This window comes from Pelodiscus sinensis, chromosome 8, assembly GCF_049634645.1.
Source record: "Pelodiscus sinensis isolate JC-2024 chromosome 8, ASM4963464v1, whole genome shotgun sequence".
NCBI lineage: Eukaryota > Metazoa > Chordata > Testudines > Trionychidae > Pelodiscus > Pelodiscus sinensis.
This window is the reverse complement of record NC_134718.1, coordinates 72,586,519-72,600,489: the sequence shown is the minus strand read 5'-3', so window position 1 is coordinate 72,600,489 and position 13,971 is coordinate 72,586,519. Positions and strand designations below refer to the sequence as shown.

The 13,971-nt window shown below is 47.8% G+C and overlaps 1 protein-coding gene across 3 annotated transcripts in view; it reads left to right on the top strand.

Moving 5' to 3' along the window:
• WBP1L (WW domain binding protein 1 like) overlaps positions 1-13,971 on the top strand; it is a 96,506-nt gene that overhangs the window by 45,714 nt on the left and 36,821 nt on the right. The window contains exon 1 of one of the 3 annotated variants that reach the window (XM_075935567.1): positions 5,626-5,855. The exons of the other annotated variants lie outside the window; for them this stretch is intronic. Within the exon in view, the coding sequence (XP_075791682.1) occupies positions 5,829-5,855 (27 nt within the window). The 5' untranslated portion in view covers positions 5,626-5,828. Of the gene's footprint in view, positions 1-5,625; positions 5,856-13,971 lie in introns of those variants that run through there. 3 annotated transcript variants of the gene reach the window in all.

The following is a 13,971-nucleotide window of genomic DNA, read 5'->3' as shown; positions in this document are numbered from 1 at the left end:
AAATCCCTCTCTGCATTTCTATTGGCTGAGCAGATACCTGGCTAGGTAAAGTTAACCCCCTAGTCCCCAGGCTACTGCCTGTCCCTCATAGTCATGACAGACACCTCTTCTAGATGTAATTAGGGGAACAAATATTCCTTCACCCCCCTTCCCTTGGATTGTCTGCTTGGGACATTTCCTAAAACTGGAACAAAACAGCCACCTCTTCCCTTACGCGCCCCTGCACAGTGGAACAAGGTGTGTACTGCTGCGGCAGACACTGAACCTTTAGGATGTAAGCCTTGCCTGACTTGCTGTGGACTCAGCCCTCAGTAGGGGCAATGCCTGGTCTGTCTAGGGGGGAGCCACGTCCCTGAGAGGACAATATGATTTTCACTCTGAGTGCTTGTCAAGTACTCGCAAATTGAGGGACATGCTGCTGCAGCTCCACGTGGCTGGCTGATCAGCGTGCCTGTCTCCAGCCTGGAGGAGCCATCCACATGTACCCCTTCTAGCAGAGGCAACCCACCCCCCTGTCTGTGGGTGCAAAAAAGCCAGGGAAGGAAAAGGGCATTGAATTGGACAGCTGTCCCATTGATTGCAATCAGCCCAGTGCCAGGACCCTGAGCGCTGGCTGTCGCTCTCAGTACCATGGCCCCCAGGTACCACCCTGGCACAGGCTTCAGCATCAGCTTCTCTGGCACTCCCACCACCTGCATGGTGAGTACAGGGGGGACAGCCACCACACCAGGCCCCCATAACTCCTGGGCCATGTTGCTCAGGGGAGGGGCAAGGAGGCTGGGCAGAGCAGGGGCAGGGTTTGAGGAAGTGGTAGGTGAGAAGGAGCCTGCGGGGGCGGGGGGGGGGGAGTTTGCCCCAGGCTCTGTGCTGGGGGGGGGGGGATTGCCCCAGGCCCTGCCCCCCCTTGAGACGGCCCTGTCCTCAGGTCATTGTTTGCAGATACAGATGTAGATAAAATGTATATCTGCGCAGGACTCTGGAGACCTCTCCAGTCCAGTGATAGCGCATGGAGATTTCTGCTGAGGGAGTGGTGCGAAGTGAGCTGAGAAGCCATTCCTTTTAAGATCGGTTACTTCCTTTGCTACTATTGTGTATCTGGTCCCTGGATCGTGAGTCACTGTGTTTACTGCTGAGCTCTTGCCTTTTGAATGTGTGCTGGAGACTCTTGTTTGCTAAAGGCAGGGAAAATTGGCTGAAGCTGCCAGTTTGTTAGAGGATGCCAACTTTTGAAACTGGAACATAAGAATTGCCAGACTGGATCAGGCTGGAAGTCCACATAGTCCGGAGTCCTGTCTCCTGCAATGGTCAGGACCAGATGCTTCACATGTTGGCAAAAGAACCCATATCGACCCGTGACCAAAACAGGAACACAGAATCAAGGCCATCCTTAGGGGCTCATAGGGCCCAGGGTACTCCTCCCCCCCCCCGAGGCTCTGCCCTGCCTCTTCCCACCCCTGCGCCACCCCCACTCCATCCTCCAGTGAAGCAGAGAACAGTGGGCCGAGAGATGGGTTCCCTCTGCCGTGGTGAGTGTGGGGGCCCCGACCCCTTCTGCCATGGGTCCGGTCCATCGGATGATTGAGGCAGCCAAGGCATGGGGTTTGGGGTACCTGCCCTGAACCGTCCTATGGACAGACAGCCATTCTATGGCTCTGCTAAGAATCATAGGACTGGAAGGGACCTCATAGGGTCAGTCCCCTGCACTCATGGCAGGTCCGAGTATTATCTAGGCCAGGGGTGAGCAATCATTTTGGACCAGGAGCCAATTCAGAAATTTTTGAAGTGGCCTTGGGCTGCCCTGGAAGGGGTGGGGCTTCAGGCACAAGAGGCGGGGCCAGGACACTTCTGTGCTTCCCTCTACAGACCCTGATTGGTCTGGGGGGTTGGGGGGTGCATGAAGTCGTTGTCCCCGCCCTCCCAAAAAGACCCTCTTTGTCCCTCTAGGCGCCCGCGCCCCTGCGGCGGGAGGAGACTTCGCGCACTCCCCCCACCCTCAGGTGTGAAGTCTCCTCCCACCTTGCCCCCATCTAAGTGCCACCCACTCCTTGCAGGGCAGGGGCAGGCTGGGAGGAGACTTTGCGTGCTCTCTCCTGCCCCCAGGCACTGATTGGCCTAGAGGTGGGGGAGTGGCAGGCTCTCCATGGGCTGGATGTTGCCCGCGAGAGCTCTTTTGTCCACCCCGGCAGGTATTTGTCTAGCCTGTTGTTAAAAATCTCCAATGGTGGCGTGACGGGGCGTCTGCCCTGCACTGGCTCTTTCAGGGTAAAAACCCAGCCCTGGAACGGTGGGGGAGCTGCAGCTGCTAGCAGCCCGTTAGGGCCCAGCGGAGGGCAGTATAAATAAAGGCTCCTGGAGGGGAGGAGGCAGGCTCACTCTTGCTGTGGAGCAGGAGGGACCTGGCTGCCAGGGAAGCTGGGGGCTGCCTGACTTAGGGCGGGGCTGGGGAAAGGCAGGCAGAACTGGGGAAGCTTCTGCCAGGCAAGCGCCCAGGCTGCAGGTCCTGAAGCAAGGTCTGAGGCTACTAGAGCTGCAGGAAGGCAGCGAGGGTAGGCCAAGGCAGCAGGTCCACACCCCCTTGCCAATGCTGAGTGGCCATGTCAGACTGCAGTTTTCCCCTGAGGTAGGGGCTAGATGACGACTGGCAGTGGGTCACTGAGGCAAGGTGGGTATAGGGGACTGGGGATTCCCAGAGGGGGAGGACCCCAGAGTGTGGAGGCCCTGTGACAGGGCAGTACCTAGAGGGAGTGCACCGTGGTCTGGGAGGGACGTGGGTCCTAACACAGAAGTAGAGAAGAATAGGTAACAACAGCTGTGACCCCAGCCAGAAGGGGGTGCTCCTGCACCAAAGAGCTAACTCCCTGAGTGACCAGTAGGTGGCGCCCATGGCGGTGAGGCCTGTCGTGTTACAGATGGAGACTCCACAGCCTCCCTAGGCAGACGTATTCCCATGGCTAACCACCCTGAAGGAAGTTTTCCCTAATGTCCAGCCTAAACCTCCCTTGCTGCAGTTTAAGCCCATTGCTGCTTCCTAGCCTTAGAGGTTAAGGAGAACATTTTTTTCTCCCTCCTCAACCAGCTCCTGTGTATCACTGGTGTTATCCACTTGCTTGGCAAAGCAACTCTGGTGGTTTGAATGTGTCACGCGTGAGTTTATAGCAGGGGTGGGCAAAAGGGCCTCCACGGGCCGGATCCGGCCCACCTAGCGGGCAGATCTGGCCCACGGAGGCCCTGCCGCTCCCCCGCCCCCAGCTTTGCACTTCAAAGTTTCCTCTGCCCTCTCCCCACCAGCCCTACGAGGAGTGCAGGGCACTTCAAAGTGCCGTACCCTTGCACAGGGCGGGGGCAGAGTGAAGAAAGCTTCATGCAGCTCCCCCACCCCCATGCCCTGATTGGCACTTTGAAGTGTCGTGTGCTCCTTGTAGGGCGGGAGGAGGCTTTGGGTGCCCCCCCCCCCAGCCCAGAAGCATCCTGGCCCCTCCCCTTCTGGTTTAGGCTCTGCCCCTTCTGGGCAACCTGGGGGCACTTCAAACATTTTTGAAGTGGCCCTGGCCAAAAATTATTGCCCACCCCTGGTTTATAGCCACAGGAAGTCAATATTGTCCAGCAGCATTACCAACATGTCCACTGCCTACTGGGCTCTTGGAAGACAGTTGGGGGTAAATTAGAGCTAAAAAACAGCACAGAACACTGAGAGCCAGGGCTGGTGGCTGTCGACAAACTTTGAGACTGCAGGAAACTTGGTCACACCCATGATAAGTGGACATCTGCTAACTAAAGTCATGCTGGGCTACGGATGTTGTCGGACCAGAGCAGTTCAACCTGTACTAACTTCTGTGCTTGGGTTTCCATGTTGATGAAATGAAGGTGGGATTACTTAACATTGAAATGTGTGTGGAGAGGATTCGTTAGGGTTTGGAGAATGCTTTCTATTGCGTCCAAGTATTAAGGACACTTACTAGGTTCCCCAACCTGTTTTGGGTTCAGAGAGCCCCCAGAGCTATCTGTTCATTTGGGAAATGGTTCATGAACTTCTAAGAGAATGTGGTAACGGTGGCTCAGGAATCTTTGAAAAGGGGATAAATGTCTCTGGCTAGTTCTCACCAAACTTGTTTCTGAATGGGCTGGCTGTTGGTTAAGGCTTTTTAAAAATGTGATGCAATTGAAAATCAGAATTTGTAAGAACTGTAGTTTTCTTCAAGCGCTGAAATGCTTTAAAAACCAGTAATTCCCAGTAAGGGATTTAATAGGCTTCTGTATAGAAAGAACTCTTAACTCTCATCCTTCCCAAATTCCTTTTATTTGATCTTCTTGGCCTCTAGTCTGCTACAAATTAAAGCTAAGTTTGCCTTCTTAGTTGCTGCCTGTGCACATGGGAGTAGTAAGTCATCCCCTCCTTTGGCGTATGACAGATGAGAGCAGCTGTTAATTTAAGAAGAAACAAACACACAGAGAAAGAGGGCGCTGAACTTTCAAAGTGGGAGGTATAGACAGTTTAAATTTAGATCACCTTCTGCTGTGTCATCTCTCGGGCTGCTGTGGAGCTGGCTGTACCAGTTGCTTGAGAGAACAAACAAGGCCGACATTCTTGGTGGCTAGAGATAACCTTGTTTACAAGGTACAACCTCCCATTGGTCACAAAGCGTGGAGATGGTTAATGCGCAGAAGTAGGGCTCTGTATTGGGATAGCAGTGGGACAGCTTTCACTGTATGGCCAGGATAAAAATGGCTTTCGCGGGGCCTGATTCTGCGCCCACAGAAATAAATGGAACCTCTTCCATGTAGTAAGTGTAGTGTTCTCATGGTGGGCAATTGTGAGACATGCAGTTGAGAAGGGGAGGGGGCTTTTTTTTGGGTCGGGGGCTGCTGACCCACAGAAAAATCTGTTGGGGGGCCACACACAAGTGTGAAGTTAAAAAAAAAAAAAATCCCTCACTGAGGTGGCCCCCGACTGAGGAGAAAGACACGCCCCACATTCCCCTTGCACAGCAGAGCCTGGGAGGTCCAGCCTAGTAGATTGTTTGCTCCAGCCCAGCTATTGGAAAGCCCAGACGGCTGGAGCACCAGTGTGGCTCCCCAATCCTGGCGGGCGGAGGGCCGAGCCTTGGGGGGCCGGATCCAGGCAAGACATTTCCCATCCCTGATTGAAAGAAAAACCCAGGTGGGCAAAACCAAGGGAGTGGGTTAGATCAGTGTTCCCTTTTTAGTCAACACTCCCAGTTTGGAGGTGTTTCTGTTTCTGGGGACCCACCTTCCCCATGGTGCTGCTCGAAGGAGCTATAGCCAAATGAGACAGCCATTTCTGTGAAGAAAAGTAGGTGTTTTTGTTTCGGGAATTTTAATTGAATGTCATTGAAGCTCTGCTCTTTAATACGGGGTTTTATTCCATTCGGCATATTTGGTTAGAGCCAAGATGGTTTTCCTTGTTCCCCCAAAATGCAGTTCAAGGTCTCTCCATAGAGCAGGGTTGCTAAATACCTTGCATCAAAGTTTGTAGCAAGTCTTTTACTTGTTCAGCAGCAGCTGTCTGAAGTTTTTTGCAGTGCTTGAACTGATGTCATTTCCCCCTTGCAAACACGCTACAGCTCTGCTGCTTCTGATGTCTCAGAGGGTGTGGGAGGAGAAAGAGGGAAGGGCGGAGAGAGGGAGAGCCAGCGAGTTGCATGCTGCGTCCGGGGGGGACCCTGTTTACTCAACATTCCCAGCTGAGGAAGCCCTGGCTGAAATCGGATTGGAGACGCACCCTGTGCACATCAGATGAGGAAATGGCTGTGGTGGTACTTTAACACTCTTTTGTTCCCAAGCGTTAGTGTGGATGATGAGAATGCAGGATGCCTTTCCTCTTGGGTCTGAGACAGGTAACTTGTTTTGGTTGGTTTGGTTACTGCCGGTTCCGGTAGAGAATGTAGTTTTTAAGAAAATGTTTCCTAACTTCCCGAGAAGTAAGCGTGTGTGTGTGTGTGTGTGTTGGGGGTGCTGTTGTTAAGAACTTTTCTTTTGATTAGCAGAGATGAACAAAACAACAATCCGGGAGAACACCCTTTTTGTGGTTGCAAGATTCATAACAAAGAGGGATTCCAACTGCTCTTCCCCCACCTGCTTATTTTTTTAAAGCTACTTTCCACAGGACCTAATACAGAAACATGTTTACACTGCTTTAAAACTTGTCAGCTTGTGAAGAGTTTTTAATCAATGTGAAATATGTATTCTCCGAAGTCATGCCTTTTAGTCAAGTGACTTGCCAAAAAGACAGAACAGAAAACAACAAGGTGTTAAGGTGTATGATGCCCGTTTTAGCAAGGCACTGATTCTGCTTTGGGTGGATTATTAAATAGCCTTTGAAAGTTGGCCATTTAACAAGAAATGGTCAACTTATATTCAGTAAGGTTGCAAGGAATGAGAAACAGTAGCAACTGATCGGCTGCTCCCTGGCTGGAACACATTGCCAACTGTTTGTTCTTAAGCTTCTGAGCGTTCAGAACTTTGTTTATAAGGAGGCATATCCTTATAGAAACTATTTGTAAACTGTCTTCAACATTTCTGATGTCTGTAATGTACTAAGAAATAGCTACAGGGGGCTCTTATAGCTGTTAATATTAAAATACCAGATGAATGTGAGGCATTTTAAACTAGGTTCAATCCTGTGCTTAAAACTACAGCAGAATGTAACTTTTAGCAAATTGTTGCCTCCGTCCTGTCACTTCGCTTATCGGTTACCAGTGTATTTTTCTCCAAAGTGAGGGCTTTTTCATTGTTGTTTCACTGATTCCAAAGCAGTTTTACATAAGAATCTGCGTCTAACTCATTGACTTTTTGCAGTTGAACAATAATGGTTCATTTGTGAGCCCATCAGATCCAGATAGAATCAGCTTGAAAACAGGACTTGAAGAGGGAGTATGAGGCTGACACAGCTTTGTGGAAGGAAAGCACTTTGTGGTTCAAAGTTTTATGGGCAGTAGATGTGGACTCACTGCTCAGCCTTTGAAACGATCATTCTAAGGATTTAAAGTAATTCTTCCAATAAAATTTTGCAATACCAGTTCAGCTTTTTAAGTGGGGTCAGCATTAGCTGTTGTGTCTTACTTTTAAGATTATTTTTCTAAATCTATGAAGCGAATTCTTCCCCTCCCCCCAAAAAATTGGGGGAGACTTTTGCATGGTAGCCCAGTAGCATGCAGAACCAAAGTTTAGGAGATCTGTCTAGCTCAACATGGGACACTTTAATGTCTGAGATCAGACTGCTTGTCTGTCTTTGTTCCGCTTACAGTATGCATTAAAAGACACACCACACCACCCCCGCGACAATAATACACAAAAGCAACGAGAGTTGTTTTTAAAGTTACCAACTAACACGGCTACCCCTCTGAGACTTTTTTAAAATTCATAAAAGGGAAGTGGAAACAGCTGGTGGTGTCTCGAACAGTTTTCTACATATTTTGATTGTCCTTCATGTGTGAATAAAAACAGTGTTGGGGAAATACGAAATGAAAAAATGAGTAGGGAAAATATTGACTGGAGTTCTGTGCATTTCTAGGTGACAATCAAATGCTTTGGATGAACTTCCTGTATATAAACAATGTGCAGGAATCACTTCACACACCACTGACGTGGAATTGTCTGTGCTATGAAATTGAGCAACTATTTTCCTGGCCATGATGGGCACTACAGGACAATTGCTGGGAAACAAAGTGAAAAATGAGATGGATATCAAACTGTAGAGGGAAGTAATTACAAGTACCCCAGAAGGCCTCTGGCCTGGACACTTACAGTTGCTATGGAGATCAAAATGGCCACAGGCAGTTACAGACCCTTGTTAGCAAAGAGAGGGCCCCTCCTCTCTCAGATTTTACATTGCCTTGACACCTGATCAGAGTTTGATTCGCTATTGGTCTGAATCCACTAAGCTTGTGCCTTAAGGACATCACAGCACGTTGGCTGCATAATGCGAACAATAAAATGTAAAGTGCCATTTGCGTAATTCAACTTGTTAAGATCAAAGCCCGGACCACCTTTGCTAGGTCACTTTGGCTACATCTACACTGCACAGTTATTTCCGAATAAGCTATTCTGGAATAGTTATTCCAAAATAGCTTATTTTGAAATAGCACGTCTATACTGCAGGGAAGCCTCAAAATGAGTCCGAGGCAGGTTTCTCTAATGTAGACGTGCTATCTCCATTTAGAGCAGCAGGAGGCACTGGGGACGAATAACTTAGAATGGCCCTGGTGAGGGGCTATTTCGAAATAGCAGAAGTGGAGCATCTACACACGCCTTATTTTGAAATAGCTATTTCAGAAGAGGCATTATTCTTCATAGAATGAGGTTTACAGAAGTCGGAATAAGCCGTCCGTTATTTCGAAATTATTTTGAAATAATGGAATTGCTGTGTACACACACCCTTTAAGTGTTAAGTCCTGTAACTAGCAAATGTGAAATGTCTGCTAGAAGCCTCTAATCCATGAAAATTCAACAGCGTGGTGTTCTGAGTGATTAGTACGGAAGTATCCAGATTTTTGTTTAGTCCTCTGCTTATCTGTGCTTGAGGCTTATGAGGGCTGCTTGCTGATAGAATTTGCTGTTGTAGTGTCTTGGCCTTGTTCTCATTCTCTTCATTCCTGGGACTCAAGTAGGGCTGTGTCTGAGTCGTGGGAATCGTTCCATTGACATCAGCGGGCTTTGCATCAGGTTTGAAGAGACGAAGCATCTTAGTTTTGAGTAACCAATAATTAACAGCAGTGAAAATGTTTAAATTTTGAGTCCAGTCTGGAATTGAAGATCCCCCTGACCACCACCCTCGCAAAGGCCTTTCCAGAACTGGGCAAGATTTTTTTGATAAGCAAGTAAAATGTCAGGTTTTCATTATCAAAAATCTCAATGTAAAGAAGGTGGTGTAAGATTTTCTGTCTGAGCTGTCAAATCTTGCAGCTCTTTGCACTTTATCTAGTCCATATGAGACTGCTCTTGGAAAATATCATTGTCTTCTCATTGCTGTGTAGAAATTTAAATCCAGACTTTCATTATTGTTCTTCCAAAAAAGGTTTTGGGTTTTCACATTTTTTTTCTACTTTGACGTATTTATTGTAGTGAAGAAAAATTGAAGTGTGTTAAGTTAAGGTTAAGTCAGCTACAGTCTTCTCAAGCACTTGTGCTCCTTACTGGCCGAAGGGTGGTGTTCTGCACTGCTGCGTAACATAGCAGGGCTCAATTAAGTTTATTTTTTGAAAGGGTCAGAACTTCCTTAGTATCGGGGGCTAGCAGGGCACCTTAATAATTCCCAAGGCCTTGTTTCCACTGGAAAACTCTGTGTATCTGCTTTCCAGCAACATTGTGCTCAGCTGGGCCTGGCTGCAGTGTAAAAGCATAGCGTAGACATGCTTTTCGTGATACAGGGCTGCAAATTCCAGATCCTAGTCAGCAAGCGCTGGTGTGAGCAGGACCGTCCCTAGGAAGGTGCAGGGCACAGGACTGTATTTCTAATCTGCCTGGGGACGGGGTGTTCCCCATCTAGACCCTGCCCCCATTCCACACCTTCTCCCCAACACCCCGCCTCTTCCTGTACCTTCCCCTCAGCACCTCCTGACGCTATGAAACTCACAGCTGATCCGTGAGAGGTGCTGGGAGGGAAGGGGAGGTGCTGACCTGCAGTGGGCAGGAGTCACTCTGGGGAGGGAGGCGCTGCCTGTAGGGGCTGAACAGCCACTATTTTTGCCTGTGTATGCTCCAGCCCGGGAGCCTATGGCTGCTGCTGCCAGAAACTGAGCTCAAGTCCCACGTGCCACCTTCTCAAAGAACAGGGCAGGAGGCTCATTTTGCAGTACCCAAGGGGTGGCTCTGTGTACGTATAATGGTGCACTTGTATCACTGCTGGACATTTGACAGAAAACACGGCCACATAGTGTAAAACACCCAGAAAAGACGTTTGTGTTGCTCTGATTCAAAGCTCTCTACAAATTAGAAAAATCCAGTGGGGCAATCCCTTTATCCACTGATCCTTTGTGCCTCGATGAATTTTCAACTGTTGGTGAGTGACAGCCTTGATCTGTGTGGTTAAAGAAGGTTCAAATTTCACGTTTGAAATTCCCAATTAAAAAGGATGATTTATAAGAGGATCCTATTTCAGCTCACTCCTTTAAACTTAATGTACAAAGGTAGGAGGCTCCAGATTTATTTGAGAGCCTCATGTAAATGTTCACTTGAATATCAGGGTCATAGATCTCTGCAAATCATTTGATCGTGCCCTTTAAAAGGCATGTATAATTCCTCAGCCTCTGATTCTTAAAAACATTTTGATCTGCGCAAAAACATCAAGTTCTGCTCCATTGTTTTGAATCCATTACATGCAGGGATGTGAATAGTTAACCAGTTAACCGGCAAGCCAACCGATGCTTACCAGTTAGTTAACCAGCAACCCAGCTAGGCTGGAACAGCCCCTCCCCCCCATCCCTGTTTAAGCGGTTACCCGATTAAACATAACATGTAACCAGTTAACTGATTACTCGGGATTTTACATCCCCAGTTACATGCTTTATTGAATGTAACCTCTTCCAAATCTAAGGCTATATCTAAGGTTCTACACTCCAGGGGGAGATGGATCTAAATTATGCACTTACAGCTACTTGTATAGCATAGTTGAAGTCAACATGTTTCGGTCCACTTACCATGGTGTCTTTACTGTGCTGTGTTGATGGGAGAGTTTTCCGTCGGCTTCCCTTCTGCTTCTCAGGTAGGTGGAGTACGCAGATTGATGGAAGAGTGTTTTCCCAGCAGTTTAGTGTGTCTTCACTAGGCTTGATAAATGAGTCACCAAAGGGTCGATTGCGATTGACTAGTGGTTCCTGGGGAATCTCCCAGTTGATCGTGGTCGGCAGGCTCACTGCCCGCCCTGGCCCCACATCTCCAGCCTGTTCCCAAAAGCGACCAGCATGGCCCTGCCTATGTGGACGGGGGTACATGGATTCGGAGTCTTGAGGCACTGCTGTTTGGAAGCACCGCCCACCACAGCTCCCATTGTGCCTTGTCCCCTTCTGGGAGTGCTATGGGGCTGGGGGCAGGCCAGGTAGCCTGCCTCAGCTGTGCTGTGCTGCCAGCTGGGAGCCTCAGGTGGTAAGTGTGGGCCAGTTGGAGGCCACAGAGCAACTCCCAGAGCGTTCCCATAGCCAGTTCCTCATACCCCTGCACCCAGCACCCCTGCCCCAGCCCTAATCCCCTCCCAGGGCCAGTACCCCATGTCCTCTCCTGAGCCCAAAGACCCTGACTCTGAGCCAGAACCTCATGCCCCCTCTTGCAATTCAACCCCTTCCCTCAACCCTAAGACTCCTCCTAGAGCCAGCTCTCATATCCCCTCCTGCACCTCAGCCTCCTGCCCCTCTGAGCCAGCACCCATACTCCGTCCTGCATCCTGCACCCCCTCTGAGCCCCAACCCCCTACTCTAGCCCAGTAAAAGTGAATGAGGATGGGGGGGAAAGCAAGCGAAGGAAAAAGGGGGGATGGAGTGAGTGGAGCAGGGTCTTGGGGAAGGGACAGAGTAGATCTTGGGTTGCCCTTAAGTTCAGAAAGTGATCTTGGGCATAAAAGACCACTGTGGTAAATGGCACAGCCGCAGTGCGTGTCGAATCTAGCAGCAAGCGTAGCTGTACCCAGAACGGGGTCTAACAAAAGCACTAAATGTGCATGAAAGGAGTCACAAGATTTTGAGTGGGAAATGAGCATGTGGATTCTCCTTTCTGGCTGCACTCATTTCAAGCCTTAATAAACGGGTCTAGTTGCTTCTTTTGGGAAGAAATTGAGTGGCTATGTATTCTTTGGCCCCACATTTCCTAGTGAAAGTGCTTTTGCTGGGGAAGACCTGCTGTGAAGGAAAATTGAAATCTATTATACTAGCAACAAGGGGCAACACCAATTAAGACAACTTGATAGAAAAAGCAATTAAGATGAAATATTTACTTCCTCTTAAAATATAAAAGAATGTCAGGACTCTGTCAGAGAGACAAGGTAGGGAGGGTAATAGCATAGAACTGGAAGGAACCTCAAGAAGTCTTCAGATCCAGTCCCCTGGACTCATGGGAGAGACAAGCAACATCTCTAGACCATCCCTGGCAGGTGTTTGGCTAACCCGCTCTTAAAAATCTCCAAAGATGGCGATTCCACAACCTCCCTAGGCAATTTATTCCAGTGTTTAACCACCCTGACAGCTGGAAAGATTTTCCTAATGTCCAACCTAAACCTCCCTTGCTGCAAGTTAAGCCCATTGCTGCTTGTCCTATCAGGAGGAATTTAAAGAGAATAATTTTTTTTCCTCCTCCTTGTAGCAGTCTTTTAGAAACTTGAAAGCTGTTATGTCCCCTCTGTCTTCTTTTTTTCCACACTAAAGAAGCCCAATTCTTTCTGTCTTCCCTCATAGCTCATGTTTTCTAGACCTTTAATAATTTGTGTTGCTCTTCTCTGGACCCTCTCCAATTTCTCCACATCTTTCCAGAAATGTGGTGCCCAGAATTAGACACAACACTCCAGTTGAGGCCTAATCTGCATGGAGCAGAGTGTAAAAATTACTACTTGTTCCCATCTTATAGCATTCCTGCTAATACATTCCAGGATGGTGTTTGCATGGTTGTTTGTGTGGGTGGTGTTTGTTAAATTGTTGACTCCTATTTGGCTTGTGGTTCACAGTGATCCCTAGACCTCTTTCTGCAGTTCTCCTTCCTAAGTGGAGTACTTTGTACTTGTCCTTGTTGAATTTCAGCCTGTTTACCTCAGACAGTTTGTCCAGGTCACTTTGGATTACAACCCTTTCCTCCACCGCCCTTGCCACCCAGCTTGGTGGTATCTGAAGACTTTATAAGAGTACTTTCTATATGCCGTTATCTTAACTATCATTGAAGATATTGAACATAACTGGACCCAGAATTGATCCCTGTCAAAAACAAAGCATCATTTATTGGTGCAACTGCTGTTGGTGACGCCAGTTTTCAAAGGTATACAGTTCTCTTTTTCTAGTCTGATGCTGTGGTATGAAAACTGTCAACTTAAAAAACAATTCTGAAAACTCCCTAGCTCTTTCCTGGAAATATCATCATCCATGCGGAGGTGTCAGGACACCCCTAGGCGGATTCCTTCAAGGTACAAAAGAGTTGTTAAACCAGTAAATATTTCCAGGTAATGTTTACAGCCAGACATTGCAGTACTAAATACCTGAAAGTGAAGCTTACTATAGACAAAAGTGAAACTGATTTTCATATTAGATAAAAATGTATCGGGTGATTTTTAAAGTGACTGAGTGCCTTTTGAATAGCTCTCTCTCTCAAACATAGAAGTGAATTAATGAGTCAACTTGTTCATGCAGATGAACTGTGGATTCTTTAAAACCACTAAGGCTCTGCTTTGAAGGCTAAGGTTGGGTCCACCGTGGCCAATTAATTTTAGTGATTAAATGTTTGTTAAATGTTCTCATTATGCCAGCATTAGCAAAATAGCAAGCAGTTTATTTTGGCACTCTTGGTTGGGGCCCTTCTCTTGTTTGGAGCAGTGTTGGTGTGTTTTCTCTGCACTTTATTACACTTTCAACATTTGGGAGTCTCAAAATATGCCTTTTATCTGGCATTTTTTCACATATCAAAGATAAAATTTAACACGTTTTCATTTGTAATAAAGGTGTAGCATGGAGAAGAGTTGATCAGACTTCTCTGTTTCCAGACCCCAGTCTCCTGACTGGTCTCGGGATTACAAGAGACAAGTCTGCTGTGGCAGAGATCAGTATTCACAGATTCCAGTCCCCTGCTTAAGCTGTGATACTCCCAGCAAGCCAGATTGCCTAAACAGACCGGTGGCATTGCTTTCTTTTTGAAGGCTTACAATCAGCAAGAATGAAGTCAGGCTAAGATATAGTCACAGGTATTTTTAGTAACAGTCATGGACAGGTGATGGGCCGAAAACAAAAATTCACAGCCCATCCATGACTTTTACTATATACCCCTGAC